The sequence below is a fragment of the Silene latifolia genome, chromosome 7, assembly GCF_048544455.1.
Source record: "Silene latifolia isolate original U9 population chromosome 7, ASM4854445v1, whole genome shotgun sequence".
Taxonomy (NCBI): domain Eukaryota; kingdom Viridiplantae; phylum Streptophyta; class Magnoliopsida; order Caryophyllales; family Caryophyllaceae; genus Silene; species Silene latifolia.
In genome coordinates this window covers 59,676,673-59,693,937 of record NC_133532.1, presented here as the reverse complement: position 1 = coordinate 59,693,937, position 17,265 = coordinate 59,676,673, and the positions used below count along the sequence as shown (strand labels likewise).

Below are 17,265 nucleotides of genomic sequence, written 5' to 3'. Positions count from 1 at the left end.
GAGGGTCAACCTTTTGAGCATCCAGACTTGGAGAGGAAGAGGAATCGACGGTACTTGGTATTCGAGTTGGTGGCGACGCTTGTTCTAGCTGACATAAATGTCAACAGAGACATTTTTGAAGCAAAGTTGAATGGGTTTATCGCTGGAAAAGAAGATTTATGGGCCAAGTTACAAAAGAAGCGCAAATTAAGGCTGTGTTGTCGAAAAAGTGAACAATTTGTGGACATATTTTTTTTTTAAATGTATTTTGTTTGGCAATCTTGAACTTAGAAAAGAAAGTTTTGTACTGTGGTTTGCAATGTTTGCAAGTGTAAGCTTTACAGTAATGAAGTGTAATGGTAAATTATACTAATGAAGTGTAATGGTTGACTATTTTTTGGCATTTATAATCATAGTTTATTCAAAGTGTAAATGTGACTAAATTGCAAGTGTAACTGTTATCACACTTGTAATTTAGTGACATTTACACTTTAAGTGTAAATGTTAACACACTTAAAGTGTAAATGTTAACACTGCCAGTGCCAACTTTATCATACTGAAAGTGTGAATGTAAACACACTGAAATTAAATTGAATGCAGTGTAAATGTGGTGACATGGGAAGTGTAAATGTGGTGACAGCCCAAGTGTAAATGTGAACAAAAAAAAAGTGTAAATAAGAACAATTAGTAAGTGTAAATTTGAATATAGGAGAAGTGTAAATGTGAACAAATAAAGTGTAAAACTGTCTAAATTGGAAGTGTAAATGTGAAGATATTCAAAGTGTAAATGTGAGGATATAGTATGTGTAAATGTGGAGTTCTTTGGAAGTGTAAATGTCTTGACATGGGAAGTGTAAATGTTAACACCAGTTATTTGAAAATAAGTGTAACTGTTACTTGAAATAACATAAGTAATCCAAAATAAGTTCAAGTAACACAATGTTTTGCTATCTAATAAAACAGAGAGATTTTGGTCTTATGACAGTGTAACTCTAACGTTGGTGTTACGAAAAGTTACACCAACTGCAGTTCAAAGTTACGCTGCCATGAGACCAATTCCTTCGCCCGCTCCAGTTATAGCACATCAAAGTTTTAAGTTACACACTCAAAATATATAGAGCAACACTTGTCACTGAACTGACGTCTATTCTTGTTCTGACTCCAGCTCTTCCTTCTCCTCTCCCTCATCCTCTTCTGGTTCAGACGACCCTTCGCACAATGGCGTGTGTGCTGAGAAGGGGTTAGGGCAGTTTCTCTTGTCGTGATTTGTCATTCTCTTGCAATTCTTACACTTACGTTTGGGTTTCCTAGCCAACACCATTGCTTTTGTTTTGGCTGACAGCAATCTTTTTCCGGTCCCCTTGTTTTTCGAATTCTTTGGTGGCAATATCGTCACTACCTCACATACCGTACAATTCAGAAATTTCTCCATTTGTTGATTTTTATTCAACACTTCCCCTAATGGTGACAGGGACTGTTTAAATGATCTAATTACAGCGGAGAAGCTGTCAACATCAGCTATTCCTTTGTCTCGAAGGAGCCCTACAGCTTCATGAACTTCTGACCACATTATTGACATTGCAATTTGTTTTTCATCGATGACTTGCATGTTTTCTGTTCCTTCACCATTAGTATTGAAAATCCTTAATCAGAGATACTCTTTCATCCATCTATTCAGAACATAATCTTCTGGTATAGTCTTTATCCCACTTGCTGAAAAAATCCATATTATATGGCGGCATAGGATTCCGCTTCTTTCGAACATCGTACAACTGCAGCTTGCTTTACGTGTACCTGTGTCATTAGATAAAGCTAGCATGTAAGTGTGAACGTTAAAAATAGTGTCACTGATGTAAAGTGTAAATGTATTGAATTGTAAAGTGTAAATGTTAAGTTATTAGAAGTGTAAATGTAATGATCTAAAGTGTAAATGTCATGAATTGTAAAGGGTAAATGCTAAGTAATTAGAAGTGTAAATGTAATATAATAGGAAGTGTAAATGTTAAGGTATTAGAAGTGTAAATGTTAAGTTATAGGGATTTGAATGTGTAAATGTTATGATGTAAAGTGTAAATGTCATGACATGTAGTGTGTAAATGCTAAGTAATTAGAAGTGTAAATGTAAACTAATAGGAAGTGTAAATGTTAAGGTACTAGAAGTGTAAATGTTAAGTTATAGGGGATTTAAATGTGTAAATGTCATATGATGTAAAGTGTAAATGTCATGAAATGTAGTGTAAATGTCAATAAGTGGAAAAGTGTAAATGTTAAGGTATAGGAAGTGTAAATGTTAAGGTATAGGGATTTAAATGTGTAAATGTCATATGATGTAAAGTGTAAATGTCATAAAATGTAGTGTAAATGTCAATATGATGTAAAGTGTAAATGTCATAAAATGTAGTGTAAATGTCAATAAGTGAAAAAGTGTAAATGTTAAGGTATAGGAAGTGTAAATGTCATATGATGTAAAGTGTAAATGTCATCAATTGTAAAGTGTAAATGCTAAGTAATTAGAAGTGTAAATGTAAACTAATAGGAAGTGTAAATGTTAAGGTATTAGAAGTGTAAATGTCAAGTTTAAGGGATTTGAATGTGTAAATGTCATATGATGTAAAGTGTAAATGTCATGAAATGTAGTGTGTAAATGCTAAGTAATTAGAAGTGTAAATGTAAACTAATAGGAAGTGTAAATGTTAAGGTATTAGAAGTGTAAATGTTAAGTTATAGGGATTTAAATGTGTGAATGTCATATGATGTAAAATGTAAATGTCATGAAATGTAGTGTAAATGTCAATAAGTGGGAAAGTGTAAATGTTAAGGTATAGGAAGTGTAAATGTCATATGATGTAAAATGTAAATGTCATCAATTGTAAAGTGTAAATGTTAAGTTATTAGAAGTGTAAATGCAAACTAATAGGAAGTGTAAATGTAAACTAATAGGAAGTGTAAATGTTAAGTTATTAGAAGTGTAAATGTTAAGTTATAGGAATTTAAATGAGATAAAAACAGAAAGTGTAAATGTCATAGGAAGTGTAAACTACCTGGACTGTACACAACTTCAAAATTCTTCTTTCTGGTTGAATCTTTGACAGTAATTACCTCTAGCTCGCCTCTCTCAGTGAAACCTCCTATTCTACATGTATCAATTGAGAAGATGGCTTCTTGTTTGAATTTGTGGAAAGCTGAATAGGTGTACACCTTTGCATCATGAATCTCTAATGCCAGATGTGTTGACGCCGTTGCGGACGAGTGCTTATCCATGTTGTCAAGCTGCTTCTGTGTATGTCTTTGTTGGTTCATAGCGCTCTCAAAACGCATCCAAAACTCAACCAATGTTCCTGACTTGTTCTCAAACCTCTTGAAAAAGCTATTTTCGCTCTCTGATCTTTGAGTTGTCCTCATAATCGACGCCATCCTCAAATCTCTGCAATGCGCCATCACCCACTGTCCCCTTATAGCATATGTCTCTGCAAACCAATCATTTACGCCAACACCATGATCTTGAATCATTTGCTCCCAGATACCATCAAATTCTGCTGCCTCAAGCTCATCGTCCCATATAAGGTCATTAATTTTACATATGAACTCATTATAATCGCTTCTCGAGACGCCAAACTTACTTGGCATTTTGTTCATTATATGCCACATACGGAGAACCGATGGGCGTTGTCTTGAAAATAAGAGGGACAGATTTGATAATACCGGGTCCCGATCGTAATTATGTACTCGGGTTCCTTACCCCCATTGCTTGTAAAAACCTCGCAAAAACCCAATTAAACGACTCATAATCTTCCCTTGCAACAAGAGCCCCACTTAACGTCACGGATCGTTTATGGTGGTCAACACTGTGAATGGTGTGAATACCATAGAATACTTATTGGTGGAGTAAGTTGGGTCGAATGACACCGCATCACCAAAAATTTTGTAATTATCTCGAGCGGTACCGTCCGCCCATATGGCCCTACGTAGGCTGCCATCATCGTCAAGGTCATAGTCAAAGTAGAAACCTGTTCTTGTTTCAGTCATTTCCTTGAAACGGTCAACAAACAACTGACCATCCCGTTCGTGAATGAAACATTTAACATCCCTATGGAAGTTCTTAAAATCATTTAAGCTTACTCCAATGTTTTCGTATCCATTCACTTGTTCTTTGCAAATTCTGTATATTTTTGTTGCTCCTATCTTGTTTGCCAATCAATCATTAATGAGATACGTCATATAAATATAACATGAATGGAATTATTTATTTAGTATAGAGATTAATTATGTATTACAAACCCTTGAGTTTGAAACGATTATCATCTTGTGATAATCTGTTATGTTACGCGACAATTTCTGGAACTCTCTGTCCTTAAGTGAGATAAGCTCGTGATTGTGACCCTCGTGGAACCGGTCAATTAATAAAAGACCATTCTTCATATATAGTCGTATCCTCACTTTACACCCCACTCTAGTGACCCTGAATTTCCTCTGTGACTTCTCCCCATCCAGTCCGTCATCCTGATCTTTTCTGGGCGTCTTGTGAGCGAAACCTTCTCGATTGCAGACGACGAGCTTTGACTTGATCTCACCGCCACGCCATTTTTTTGTTGTGTACCTACGTACATCAAACCCACAAGCAATGGCGTATATCTTATAAAAAGTCACCGCATCCTCAAGCCCCCCAAACTCCTGGCCGATGTACGGTGTAAACCTCTTCTCCACCTCCCTACACAGCTCCTGCCTGTCAGGTTGAACCCCATTCTGTTTTACCAAGTCTGTAAATGTGCACAGAGTGTAAGTGTAAATGTAAATGTCCTCAGATATGAAGTGTAAATGTGCTGTTCTGAAAGTGTAAATGTCATCAAAAGTGTAAATGTCAAAACTATAGTAAAAGTAAACATCCAAAATGTAAGTGTAAATGTCGGTAGAGAAACGGAGTGTAAATGTCTTTGTTCGAAAGTGTAAATGTCAGCAAAAGTGTAAATGTCAGCCGAAATGCAGTGTACATGTGATGCTTTATAAGTGTATATGTCAACAAAAGTGTAAATGTTTTCAGAATGCTAACTCAAATTAAAACTATAATATTAACAATTAAAAGGTGACTATAACAATTAAAAAGTGTAAATGTAAAACTATAGCAAAAAGAGTAAATGTCAACAAAAGTGTAAATGTTGTCAGAATGCTAACTCACATAAATAATATAACAATAAAAATGCAAAGGTGACTAACAAAAAAAAATTGTAAATTTAAAAGTACAGCAAAAGTGTAAACGTGAGCAGTAATGCAGTGTAAATGTGAGGCTTTAAAAGTGTAAATGTCAACAAAAGTGTAAATGTGAGCAGGAATGCAGTGTAAATGTGATGCTTTAAAAGTGTAAATGTCAACAAAAGTGTAAATGTTGTCAGAATACTAACTCACATAAAAAAATATAACAATAAAAATGCAAAGGTGACTATAACAATAAAAAAGTGTAAATGTCAACAAAAGTGTAAAGACAACAAAAGTGTGTTGACATCCAAATGTGTAGCAGAAAGGAAGTGTAAATGTGATTGTCTGAAAGTGTAAATGTCAACAAAAGTGTAAAAGTACACCAAAAGTGTAAATGTGAGCAGGAATGCAGTGTAAATGTGACGCTTTAAAAGTGTAAATGTCAACAAAAGTGTAAATGTTGTCAGAATGCTAACTCACATAAAAAATATAACAATAAAAATGCAAAGGTGACTATAACAATAAAAAAGTGTAAATTTAAAAGTACAGGAAAAGTGTAAACGTGAGCAGTAATGCAGTGTAAATGTGAGGCTTTAAAAGTGTAAATGTCAACAAAAGTGTAAATTTTGTCAGAATGCTAACTCACATAAAAAATATAACAATAAAAAGTGTAAATGTAAAACTATAGGAAAAATGTTCATGTAAATTTTGTCAGAATGCGTTCATGCTAATCCAAACTAAAATTAATGAAAACCCAGCATGAAGATTTACTTCTAACAATCTTCATTCCAAACCCAGTAACAAAAAATCAAAACAAGAATGAACAAATTCGATGACATGCAAAACTGTAATGATTACCTTCATCCTTCCTATTCAACTGAAAAATATGAAAACGTGACTGAAAAGAATGAATAAAATGAAGAAATACCATTGATGCCATCTATTATTTGCATGTTTACGCTGATTTGGAGGATTTAGAGAGAACTTTAGCTTCGTTTTGAGATGAAAGCACCCAGTTTTAGAGAGAAGAAAGAAAGAAAAAGGTTGGAATTAAGTGTGTTCAGGAAGGAAGAATGTGGGAAGTGGAAACATAGTACAAAGGATATATGCTTTTGTCCGCAGGAAATGATCATTGGTAAGGACAATTTGCAGAAATTGTTGTCCTCTTTCATAGCCAAGCTTTTCCCTTTTTTTTGGCCTACATTTTGTAAAAAATGTCCACCATAGATGTTGTCCATCTAAGGGTCCTTATAAGGACTTAAGGACTCAAATGAGGTAATGGACTCATTAGATCTTATCTCTATATAATATATATATATATATATATATATATATATATATATATATATATATATATATATATGAATGGGATCATGTGAGTATGACTCATATATTTGAGGATTGAGGATTAATACTAGCCATCAACTTTAAGAGATTCAATGTCTATTATTTAACGCGGATAATTAAGGGTATTATGGTAATTTGAGGAGCAGGTATAAAACCTCCATATTCCGTCGAAATCATTCATTTTCACCCAATTCGTTTCTCTCTCTATTACCCTCTACCTTCTTCTACGTTTTCTCCCATGGAATCCCTAATTTCCTAACCCTTTATTTCGTGATTTCTATGTTTCGATTTCAATTTCAACTCAATAATTTATCGTTCTTCTATTTCTTATCAACGATCATGCTCTTTCAATTGAAATCGTGATATCAGGTACATCTACTTTATCTTTAATTTGTAATTTCAGCTTTATTTTCATGATTGTTGTTTTTGCTACATATATTTGTAGTTACTAGTCATCTTACTGCGTTTGTTATGATTTTGTAGCTACTATTGTGATTTTCATGCTTTGAATCTCTTTTCCCTAACTCAGGTTTAATTTGTGAGAATCTCATATGAATTATTTGTCTTCGTTCTCATACATCTAGGTTTAATTCGAACAAGTTACAAATTTGTTATATATTCAGTAATTTTTCCTGATCTATGTTCAATTCACCTGGTATTATGATTTTTTGTTCTCGATTTATAATTTTCTTTGAGATTGATTCATATTGTCTTGTTATTTGATTGCGATTTTAATTTATTTCACTTTGATCGAGTTTTGTTTGTTATGTAAAATTAATTTACATTTTTAGTATCTTATTTCACATCTTCTTAAACTTGTACCAGATTGATGTACATCTGTTTTACATTGTTACTCCTTAATGTTATCTCGTAGTAGTAGTATACATTTAGGTTCTTAATTGTTCGAAATCTTATAAATATCACATCTTTGCTGCTGAAGTATCACATATTATGAGTTACTGTATTAAGACAAGCTCATTTTACTTTCTTTTTAGAAGTTTTTAGTTGTGTAACTTCTTATGGATTTACTTATGATGATGATGTGGCTGTATATTGTATCAATTTGTAACTAATTAATTAGCTTCTAGCTGATATATATTGGACTTCCATGGATTTAGGTCTCCTGTTGACATAATGAAATATGTGAAGTCATGCTTCATTTTAGGTGTCAAAATTATCTTATTGTGTTATGCAGGATCTTATGACACTCATGGAGCCATTTTATTTTGGTGTGATGAAAGTTTACGACATATATATGTAGTATTGGTTCATATATACACTCATGACTCATCTAGATATGGGGCAGTTATTAGCATATTGGTTCAAATGCATGAAGTAATGATAGTAGGTCGGATCATTAGATGTTTGAAGAACAAATATATCAATTGAGGTCCTTTTAAGACCGTTGCACTTATAACTGCCTGCTTCATCTAGCTGCAGGATTATGGAGTGGATTTTGATGACAATGAGCAGTACATGAAAACATTCAGTTGTCTATGTGTATGGCATGTGCTCATGGCATATATTTTATGTGCATAAATCTTGTTGTGTGGCCACCTCAATTCTCAGTTTAAGCCCAGATGATTTAGGGTCGGCTAACATGAATATCTTTCGAAACGTAAACGACCAGTTCTATAATGTGTCTTCTCTTGTTTTGTCTTATATATTGTTCTTGACCATCTCTGCCTCATTTAGGAGATGTTAATCCTGTTTTGTCCTATAAGTATTTGCTATTTGATATTCATCTATTTAAAAGACTGAAAAATTCTGAACTTTTTAATATAAAAAGTACTATCTCGAGACATTCGCATAGATCGCCTTAAGGACTAACACTCCATTTACTTTCCTAAGAAACTTTTCACCGTGGAGCAAAATGTTGACATAGTATGAAGATATCCGTATGAATGTCAGCCTTTTGAATTCTCGGCTACACCACCTTCTAAACCTTGCAGTAAGATCAGATGTCGTTGTCTATAGAAGCAGATATATAGAAGCATGTCGTGAACGTACACACTGTGAGTGCGAGACAAAGAACATGGAAATGATACTTGCTAAATTGAAGAAGGTTCATGTTCTACTCGCTTCTGAGGTGAAGGTTTTGGAGTCCAAGGCGGGTTGGCAGAAGTACATGGAAGCATATTTTAAGTTTATTCAAGCTAAAGACGAGATCAGGGAAATTGAAGCTTTGATAGTTGATTTTGACAAGTTTTTTAAGCATTGTGATACAGTCATTGAGACCTTGAAACTGAAGGGTAATAAGCATGAACCTAAGTTCCAGGAACAACGGGTAGAGGAAGCAATTAGAATGACAACTAGCTAGATATGTTGGACAAAAAATTGTAACTGGAAGTACATGGATGTAATGCTGGTAGAACTTATTTCATTTGTTACTCAATCCTTAATTATTTATGGTGTAGGTGAATATTGTATCTCAAGATTACAAAAATAGTTATGGCTAAACAATTTCTTTTGTCTCTGATATAATTCTTGGTAAAGTGTGATATTGTTTCAAATATCATGTGATATTTTACTTTAATGGTTGTGATATTGTTTCTCATATAACACAAGTGGATAGGGATTTAAAATTTCCTTTTACTTAAATATTGTTTTGTATATAGTGTGATATTATTTTACATACAATGTGATATTGTCTCTAATGACTTGTGGTATTTTATTTTACTGGTTATGATATTGTTTCACAGTAACATAAAATTGGAGACGCCTTTTAAAATACTTTTAACCGTGATATTGTTTTGTATACAGAGTGATATTGTTTATAAATACATGTGATATTGTATAACAATATCACACAAGAAGTATTGTCTACAATTAAGTGTGATGTGATGATATTGTTTCAGAAGAATGATGATATTGTTTCAAATGAAGTGTGATATTGTTTACAATAACTTGTGATATTGTAAAATACAAAAGGCAAATCTTGGTAACACTATATTATTGATTCTGGGGTTTTATGATATTGGTAACCAAAAATGAAGAAAGAATATAAAATTGTTGCCATTTGGAATTACATTTAAGCATAAAAGAATGTGTATATATGAGTAAAATGAGTAAAAAAAGACGATTTTGTTAAGTTGATGATGTAATATAGACTTTCTCAGCATGCACACAAGCTCTTAATCAACATCCGGAAGTGAAACAATCTGCAAAAAAAGAAACCAAAGATAAAAAAAACATGTCAGTAGTAAGTTTAACAAATTAATAACAAACCTGTGATATTGTTTCTAAGAACTTGTGGTATTTTATTTTAATGGTTCTGATATTGTTTTAGAGTATCACAAAATTGGAGAGTCATTTAAAGCACTTGTAAAATAGTGATATTGTTTTATATAAGGTGTGATATTGTTTCTAATAACGTGTGATATTGTTTCTCAGTATCACAAAAGTAAATATAAGTAACAAATCTGCCTGAGGTTTCCTGATATTGATAAGCAAAAAAAAAAAAAAATATAAAAATGAGACAACTTAAGATTGCCGCCCAATTCCGGCGTGCTACTACTTTCAGATCTCATACAAAAAAAAATACAAACATTACTACAGATACAGGCTATAACAACGGTCAAAAACCGTTGTTATATAAAAAAGCGGACGTTGTTAAAGCGTCCGTTGTAAAAGGTTTTAACAACGGTTGGTTTTCTTAAGGAAACCGTTGTTAAAAATATTAACAACGGTTTTAAGTATAAAAACCCGTTGTGGAAAGTGTGACTCAATTTTGGGGGGAAAGTTATAACAACGGGTTTTAATATACAAAACCGTTGTTATAACTAAAGACAACGGGTTGTTTGTAAATAACCGTTGTTGTTTGTTCTTAAAAAATAAAAAAAAAATTAAATTAAATATTACTAGATGCATGCATAATTACGGCCCGTTAGAATTTCGATGCATGCATTATTACTGACATCACTGTGCATATGAACGGACAATATGGAATGAGAAGGGTTAGTAATAAGATTTGAAGCAGCATTGAGAGATATGATGATGATTATGACACAACTTCCTAACATATATATTAATTAAAAAACAACTCAACCCACACATTGCTTAGTATAAATACATTGCATTATCTCAACTAGCATTTCCATTATCTCAATATATACATCTCCAAATCCTAACTGCTAAAACAAACTCTACTTAATCTTTCAAAACAAACTCCAAAAAACTCCAACAAAATGAATGATTTCATCCTTAAGACTCTTACTATGATCGAGAACAACAACAGCTTCATCCGCCGGTTCCTCCATATTGAGGAAAGTTTCAGGAGCTACCTTGCGGATGCTCGATCCGCACTGAAGCACGCCAAAGAAGATGGCTTGACGGAGCAAAGCGGCGATTGCGGCTATATGACGATATAGCAACTGCTGAACGGAACCTCCAAATAGCCAAGGAGGAGAGGACGGATACGATAGAGCAGAATAAGATCCTCTATGAAAATATAAGAATTGCATTTTTATATATGTAATTTTTTTTAAATTTATGTATTTATAAATATATATATCTATATATATTAATTATGTTTATCTTGCTTCTTCATCTTGCTTCATTGTTTTACTAACTAATTATGCGAACAATACTTAAACAAATAATATAATGGTCGATAGAAACACATACATACAAAAGAAATAAATAGAAAAAGAAAATAATGACGATGAAACTAACAGTGACGGCGAGATTTACCTGATAAATACAGAACGTAAGAGACGATGAAATCAACAGTGACGGCGAGAAGATAAAGCGACGATGAGAAAGAGAGAAAGAGAGAAAGAGAAAGTGTGTGTTTTGTGTTTGTTTGTCTGCTGTGTTTGTGTTTGTGTATTAAGGGTTGTGTTTTGTGGCTGCAGCAGACTTCTGTTTGTGTGGTTTATAGTATGGAAGGTATTGACAACGGTTATTAAACAACAACCGTTGTGAAATATGTTTTAACAACGGTTGTAAAAAACACCCGTTGTCAAATATGTTTTAACAACGGGTTACAAAAGTAACCGTTGTGATTACTTTTCACTAACTTTGCGCCAATTTTGCGCCAAATTATTAACAACGGTTGTGCATGTGTGACCCGTTGTTAAAACTAATAACAACGGTTTTTATAACCATACCCGTTGTAATTAATTTTAGTAAAATTCGCGCCATACATTCTACAACGTCTATTGTGATTTTCGTGAATAATCGTTGTTAAAGGGGCGTTGTAGTTGCCTGGATTTGTAGTAGTGAAACATGCCGCTGTAATGAATGTAATACACAACTAACCCTATATCTATTATCTTTATCAAAACAACTAACACGGCCTACCGCCACAATCACAGCCAGTCATGCCGGTAGCCATAATATTTTTAACCAAGTAAAAATACACCCTAATTACATAATTAATATCTCTCAAAATTCATACAAACCCAAATAGAACTCCATACCACTTTGTGTGGTTTAAGTGAATCAAACTAATATGGTTGGAATGCCAATACTTTGAGACAACCTTTCCGCTCTCATGTCTACATATAATGACTTGATCTTAATCTAAGAACGCCAGTGGAAGTAATGCACATGCCAAAAGAGAAAAACAGGAAGGCAAAATTTTTCTCAAGTTTCACCTTTAATGCAGCCTCAGTAGGCATACAGCTGGCAACAAAGTGACCACCAGATTGTTCGACACCGGCATCATTGCATATAGCTGCAACTTTGGCAATTATTTGAAGGTTTGTATGCATGTCACCGGTAGGCCAGTCTTGTATTAGACATCAGCTGGATCATAGGTAGTCCCCTCCACATTGAAGGTTCTAATGGCACCTCACCTCGAGCCCATGGCAACAAGTTTTGACACAGCCATCTGATTGGTGGTCAAAGTACCAGTATTGTCGGAACAAATAACAGTTCTGCAACCAAGAGTCTCAACACTATATAATTTTCTAACCAGAGAATTTTTTCTGAGCCATCTTTCGTGTTTTAAGGGCCAGGCAAGTCGTTATAATTGCAGGGAAACCTTCAGGAATTGCAGCAACATCCAGTGCTACAACAATTTCAAAGTAATAAGTACACTTCTCAAACGAGAATTTAAAGTTCGTTGGCGACCACCCATCATCGACATATTCCGAGGTAAGGAAATACTTGACATTGATCATCCAAACCAATCCATTGCTTTCCTGCCACACCCCAACTATAACATTCAGAATCAATATCAAGAATATCACCAATGGCTCAACAAACGTCGTAATCCCCATCTCTCCACCTTCATCACCATCATACCACGCAAGCACATTGAAGAACAAAACAATATCCTAACTAAAGTATCATTAAATTGATCTAAAATCAACCTCCAAACTGAAACCCCATCATGCTTATCCAATTCATTCAATCTATAAAAAACAGTCAACAAACAAATTTAAGATATGAAGGTGTAGACACCTCGTTTCTGCACCCCTCGCAAAACACCCGGTGATGATTGGGCCGCATGTTTGGTACGCGGAACGATTTGTGACAGTTCGTAAGTTTATCGTCAAGTGATTGCTCAAACATTAATGTCTACCTCTTAGTTGTCATCTACGCGCCGATACGGTCGTTTTGACAGTAATTAGAGTACATTTGGAGTCCGGGTCTAAAACCGTCTTCATTTTCTGATAACCGTTAAATCCCGAGTCAAAATGTTCTGGAATGTTCTGGATATTTCTATTCCTTATTTTATAAATATTTCACAATCTTTTAATCTTTGGAAAAGAATTTCCCGTAATATTCATACAAAATATTAAGGAAAACCAAATTATCCCGTCATTCCATAACTTAAACACGGAAATCTTTCTTCCGCAGGAGGAAACCACTTGGGAACAGACGCAGCAAAAGCTGCGCCTCTTCCAAGAGACGCAATGACTGTTGCGCCTCTTCCCGGGTCATTTCCTGCGTATTTTTCGTATCTTTTTCATATCTTTCCGAGATTCACTTCCAAAGTCTCTCCGAAAACCCTATTCCCTCACGTGATTAGTATAAATAGGAGCCTTCGCTCCTCATATTTCTCACGCGAGTGTCCGTCCTTCTCTTCTCCCTTTGCATTCTAGACCTTTGTTCTTACTTTTTGGCGTCTACGTGCTTGAACATTCGACCACGTAAGCTCGGATCCTTCTGAGTACCAGCCTCGTTTGCATGACCGACTAATTTGACCAACTCCACAATCAATCAACTTAATTAATCTAATCGTTTTCCTCTTACGAGGGCCCTTTCGTTACATTCGAGTCGAGCATCACTAATCGTAAACTTAGTTCATCTCGTTTCGTCAAACATGTAAGTCTGAGGGTGTAAATTTCTCTTTATTTATTGTTCTTTACTTTTTGTATCATTAATGTAAGATTTATGTCGAAAATACTTATTAAAACCGATTTCTAAAACCTCGTTTAAAATCCTTTTCTGATTATCGAAGACAACGTCGAGAAAGGACGCAGCAAGCTGCTGCGCCTCTTGAAAGGAGCGCAGCACTGCTGCGCCTCTTCGTGAGGGCCGCAGATTCTCGCTTCCTTTCTTCTTCCTCAAATCCTCTGTAATTCGTCTCTTTTATTTGTTTTTCGTCTTGTTCTTTAATTCTTTGGTACAATAACGTAATCATCTCACATGTATTATTTATCGCATATAATTTATCATTAAATCCGACTTAAATCCCTTAAATCCATATTTGCGGGTTTTCGTCATTAAACTCAATTCGGGTTTTAGAGGTTCGATTCAATCAATATTGAGTCTCTGGAATTGGCCGTTGACATATTTGCACCTGTTATTCATCGTTTGTTCACATTCATCATTAATTCGTCATGTCTAAACTAATTAATTTGTTTAGTTAATTTATATTTGTTAATTATTAATCTCGTTCATCCATGTAAATAATTCGTTTGCATCCGTTTCATCCGTGTTTTATCGCTTTTATGACTCATTCATATGTAATTAATGAATTAAATCACTTTCATCCGAGTCGAATATCATAATCAATCCTTAAAACCATCAATTGATATTAACAATTTGCGATTCGGCTTCACGACGAACTCACCCTTGGAAACAGACGCAAAGATCTCTGCGCGCTCTTTCCAAAGGGCGCGATCTCTTCTTTGTTCTCCAGGATGATTTACGTCTCGAACTTCCGTTCGCCTTGACTAGTTTAATTAGCTTACGTATAATTAACTATTATCCGTATTATCACCTACTGATCTGTTCGTTAATTCTTTTCTTTTATTCTTTTTCTCAAATTATCCGTTTTAAAGATATTTTCGACATAAATCAATTATTCCATTGTAATTATTGTAATTTTCATTATTGTAATTTTATTTATTGTGTTTATCATATCATTTGTATGCCTTCACATGAAATTGAGCACTAAATCCTACTTCGACATTAATTGTATGTTAAATTAATTGTTAACCGACTTAGTATTAATTCACATGCTAGGATCAAAATTTGGATGTTGCATTGCATGCATACAATCGACAATATATCGAGTATAGACAACTTCCCTAATCATTAGTAGAGGCCGCTATCGAGGCGGGCGGGATTAGGTGTTCGATCAAAAGAGCTTCCTAATACGTACCCTCACCCCTTACTCCAGATCTCTGTGAACATTCGTGTTCATTGGCATCCACAAGAGTCATTCTAGACATAGAATGCTAAGGGTAACGAGTTCTTGGTGTTCATGTCTCTACTTTGTGTCTTGACATGACACGAGGTATTCGTACGGTTCCAATTTCCCATAAAAATTGGTGGCGACTCCACAAAATGCAAACGCTTGTTCTCCTCCCAAGCGCCCCCGTGGCCCATGTCCACATTTTGGCGACTCCGCTGGGGATAATACACTTACGTGTAGCCAAGGGTGAAACTTGAACAAGGTTAGGGAATAGTTTGTACAAGACAATTGTCGGTTTTCATAACTCGGTCTTCCTAGATCGTTTATTCGGCCTTTCTAGGCCCAACCCAACCCACTCGACCAATCGTCCCGTCTAAATGGTCCTAATTCTTATTTGGGCCTAAGGATGGATAACGATTGACGTCATCCATACCATGATGCTTACTCTTGTTTGTATCAAGGACTTTCACTACTTGAGGAAATGGACTAGGAATCGGCCTTACTCTTGTTTGGTACGAGCCTCTCCACAGACTTCGGGTTTGATTGTTCGGTATGGCAACCCACCCTTTAAACCAAAACCCTTTTAAAATGCACTCAGCATCCCGTTATAATGCTTGTATAAATGTTTGTACCTTACATGATCACCATTTCTAAACGAAACCATGACGATTTTTGTAAAAATCAAAACCCGTTTTCAAATAAAAAATTTCGAAAAGGCCATTGATTAGCGCAAAACCCAGTCAAAACTCTGTCCGTTTGTCGAGTCAAAGTTCGGGCCCAAGCCCATTTCAAAAACCTCACTTCGAATCCACTCCTACAACTACTACACCATAGTTGGCTAGGACATACCTTTTCAAACCTTGTCATTTCTTCAAAGCTCACTGACACAAGTGGCACACACCCACTTCACAAGTCAAAACTTTTTTTTTCTCTTAGTAAGTGTGTTAGAGTGGTCGATCGTGTTTTGATTCGTCATCGATCTCTTGTCCAGTTTCCAAGATGCCTGAAACAAGCGACGCGAATTTCAATCAACTTCAAGATGGTAATGATCGAATCCTAGCCGCGCTAGCTCAAATCCAAGTTACCCAAGACCAAGTTCATGATCGCCTTGACACCATCGAGGGCCGGATCTATACTGTAGAAACAAGGATTCCTCCTCGAGAAAGTGAAGTCGGTGATGACTTCATGAATGACTTCAGGGACGACAATCCTCCCATGGGAATGACTGTAGCTGAGAAAAGACTCCAATACCTAGAGGAGCAATTGATGTACCTCAAAGGGGATGACATTTATAGGGAGAATAATCGCAAGTATGAGGCCGTCAATTTCAAATTGCCAACCAACTTCAACATGACGGATATCCCTAAATTCAAGGGGCATGAAAACCCTTTGAACCACATCTGTGCCTTTAAGGATTATATGTCTATCAAATGCATCAAACCCGAGATGTTCTTAAGGATCTTTCCTTCATCTCTTGACACCATCCCAAAGCAATGGTTTTACTCTCTAGAAAACAAGAAGATAGCTACTTAGGAAGACGCCGCGATCGAGTTTTCCAAGCAATACGCGGATAATGCTGAGATCCAAGTGAACATGCGCACTCTAGAGGTTCTTACCCAAAACGACAAAGAAGGTTTCACCGACTTCCTAAGTAGGTGGAGGAAGACTTGTACCCAACTAGTTGAGCGCCCGGATGAGGCTACCCTTGTGGAGAAGTTCGTGGATAACTTAAAACCCATCTATGCCAGTCATTTGAGGTACCAAAACATCAAAACTTTCAAGGACTTAACCGTACTAGGAACAAGGATTGAAGATGACATCCGTAAAGGGCTCTTGTCCAAAACGGTGGGTCGAGGATATCAAGGCTCAACAAGTCGTTCATATGGCTCCACTAGCAAGGCCGATGAGGTTAACCTACTTGAGCCATCCAAGAAGAGTACCCCACCAAGGAAATTCACAAATCTTGGGGATACTTACTCCAACGCTCTAAAGAGGTTAATGAAACAAGGCAAACTCCAACCCATAGGACCCACTCCCGAACCAGAAAAGAAATCCAAGTTCTGGGATGAGAACTCATACTGTGAATACCATAGGGGCAAGGGGCATGACACATAAAATGCTACAAGTTGAAAAATGTGCTTCAAGACATGATC

The 17,265-nt window shown here is 35.4% G+C and overlaps 2 protein-coding genes across 2 annotated transcripts; both read right to left on the bottom strand.

Annotated features, from left to right (window-relative positions):
- Positions 1–1,123: 1,123 nt before the first annotated feature.
- LOC141590136 (protein FAR-RED IMPAIRED RESPONSE 1-like) lies at positions 1,124–3,606 on the bottom strand. The gene is made up of 2 exons (XM_074410746.1): positions 3,021–3,606; positions 1,124–1,599 (listed from the first exon to the last, which is right to left on the bottom strand). The coding sequence occupies exons 1-2, from the start codon at positions 3,604–3,606 to the stop codon at positions 1,124–1,126; spliced, it is 1,062 nt and encodes a 353-aa protein (XP_074266847.1).
- A 192-nt stretch (positions 3,607–3,798) lies between these two features.
- On the bottom strand, positions 3,799–6,109 carry LOC141590135 (protein FAR1-RELATED SEQUENCE 5-like). The gene is made up of 4 exons (XM_074410745.1): positions 6,098–6,109; positions 6,028–6,046; positions 4,258–4,736; positions 3,799–4,161 (listed from the first exon to the last, which is right to left on the bottom strand). The coding sequence occupies exons 1-4, from the start codon at positions 6,107–6,109 to the stop codon at positions 3,799–3,801; spliced, it is 873 nt and encodes a 290-aa protein (XP_074266846.1).
- Positions 6,110–17,265: the final 11,156 nt, after the last annotated feature.

Bases quoted from the DNA above. Each gene is read 5' to 3' on its own strand.
- LOC141590136 (XM_074410746.1), bottom strand. From the start codon at position 3,606: ATGCCAAGTAAGTTTGGCGTCTCGAGAAGCGATTATAATGAGTTCATA. The intron at 1,600-3,020 runs GTAGTTTACACT...CTAATGGTGAAG, and splicing joins TGAAGTTGTGTACAGTCCAG to GAACAGAAAACATGCAAGTC.
- LOC141590135 (XM_074410745.1), bottom strand. The intron at 4,162-4,257 runs GTTTGTAATACA...TTGGCAAACAAG, and splicing joins TAATCGTTTCAAACTCAAGG to ATAGGAGCAACAAAAATATA.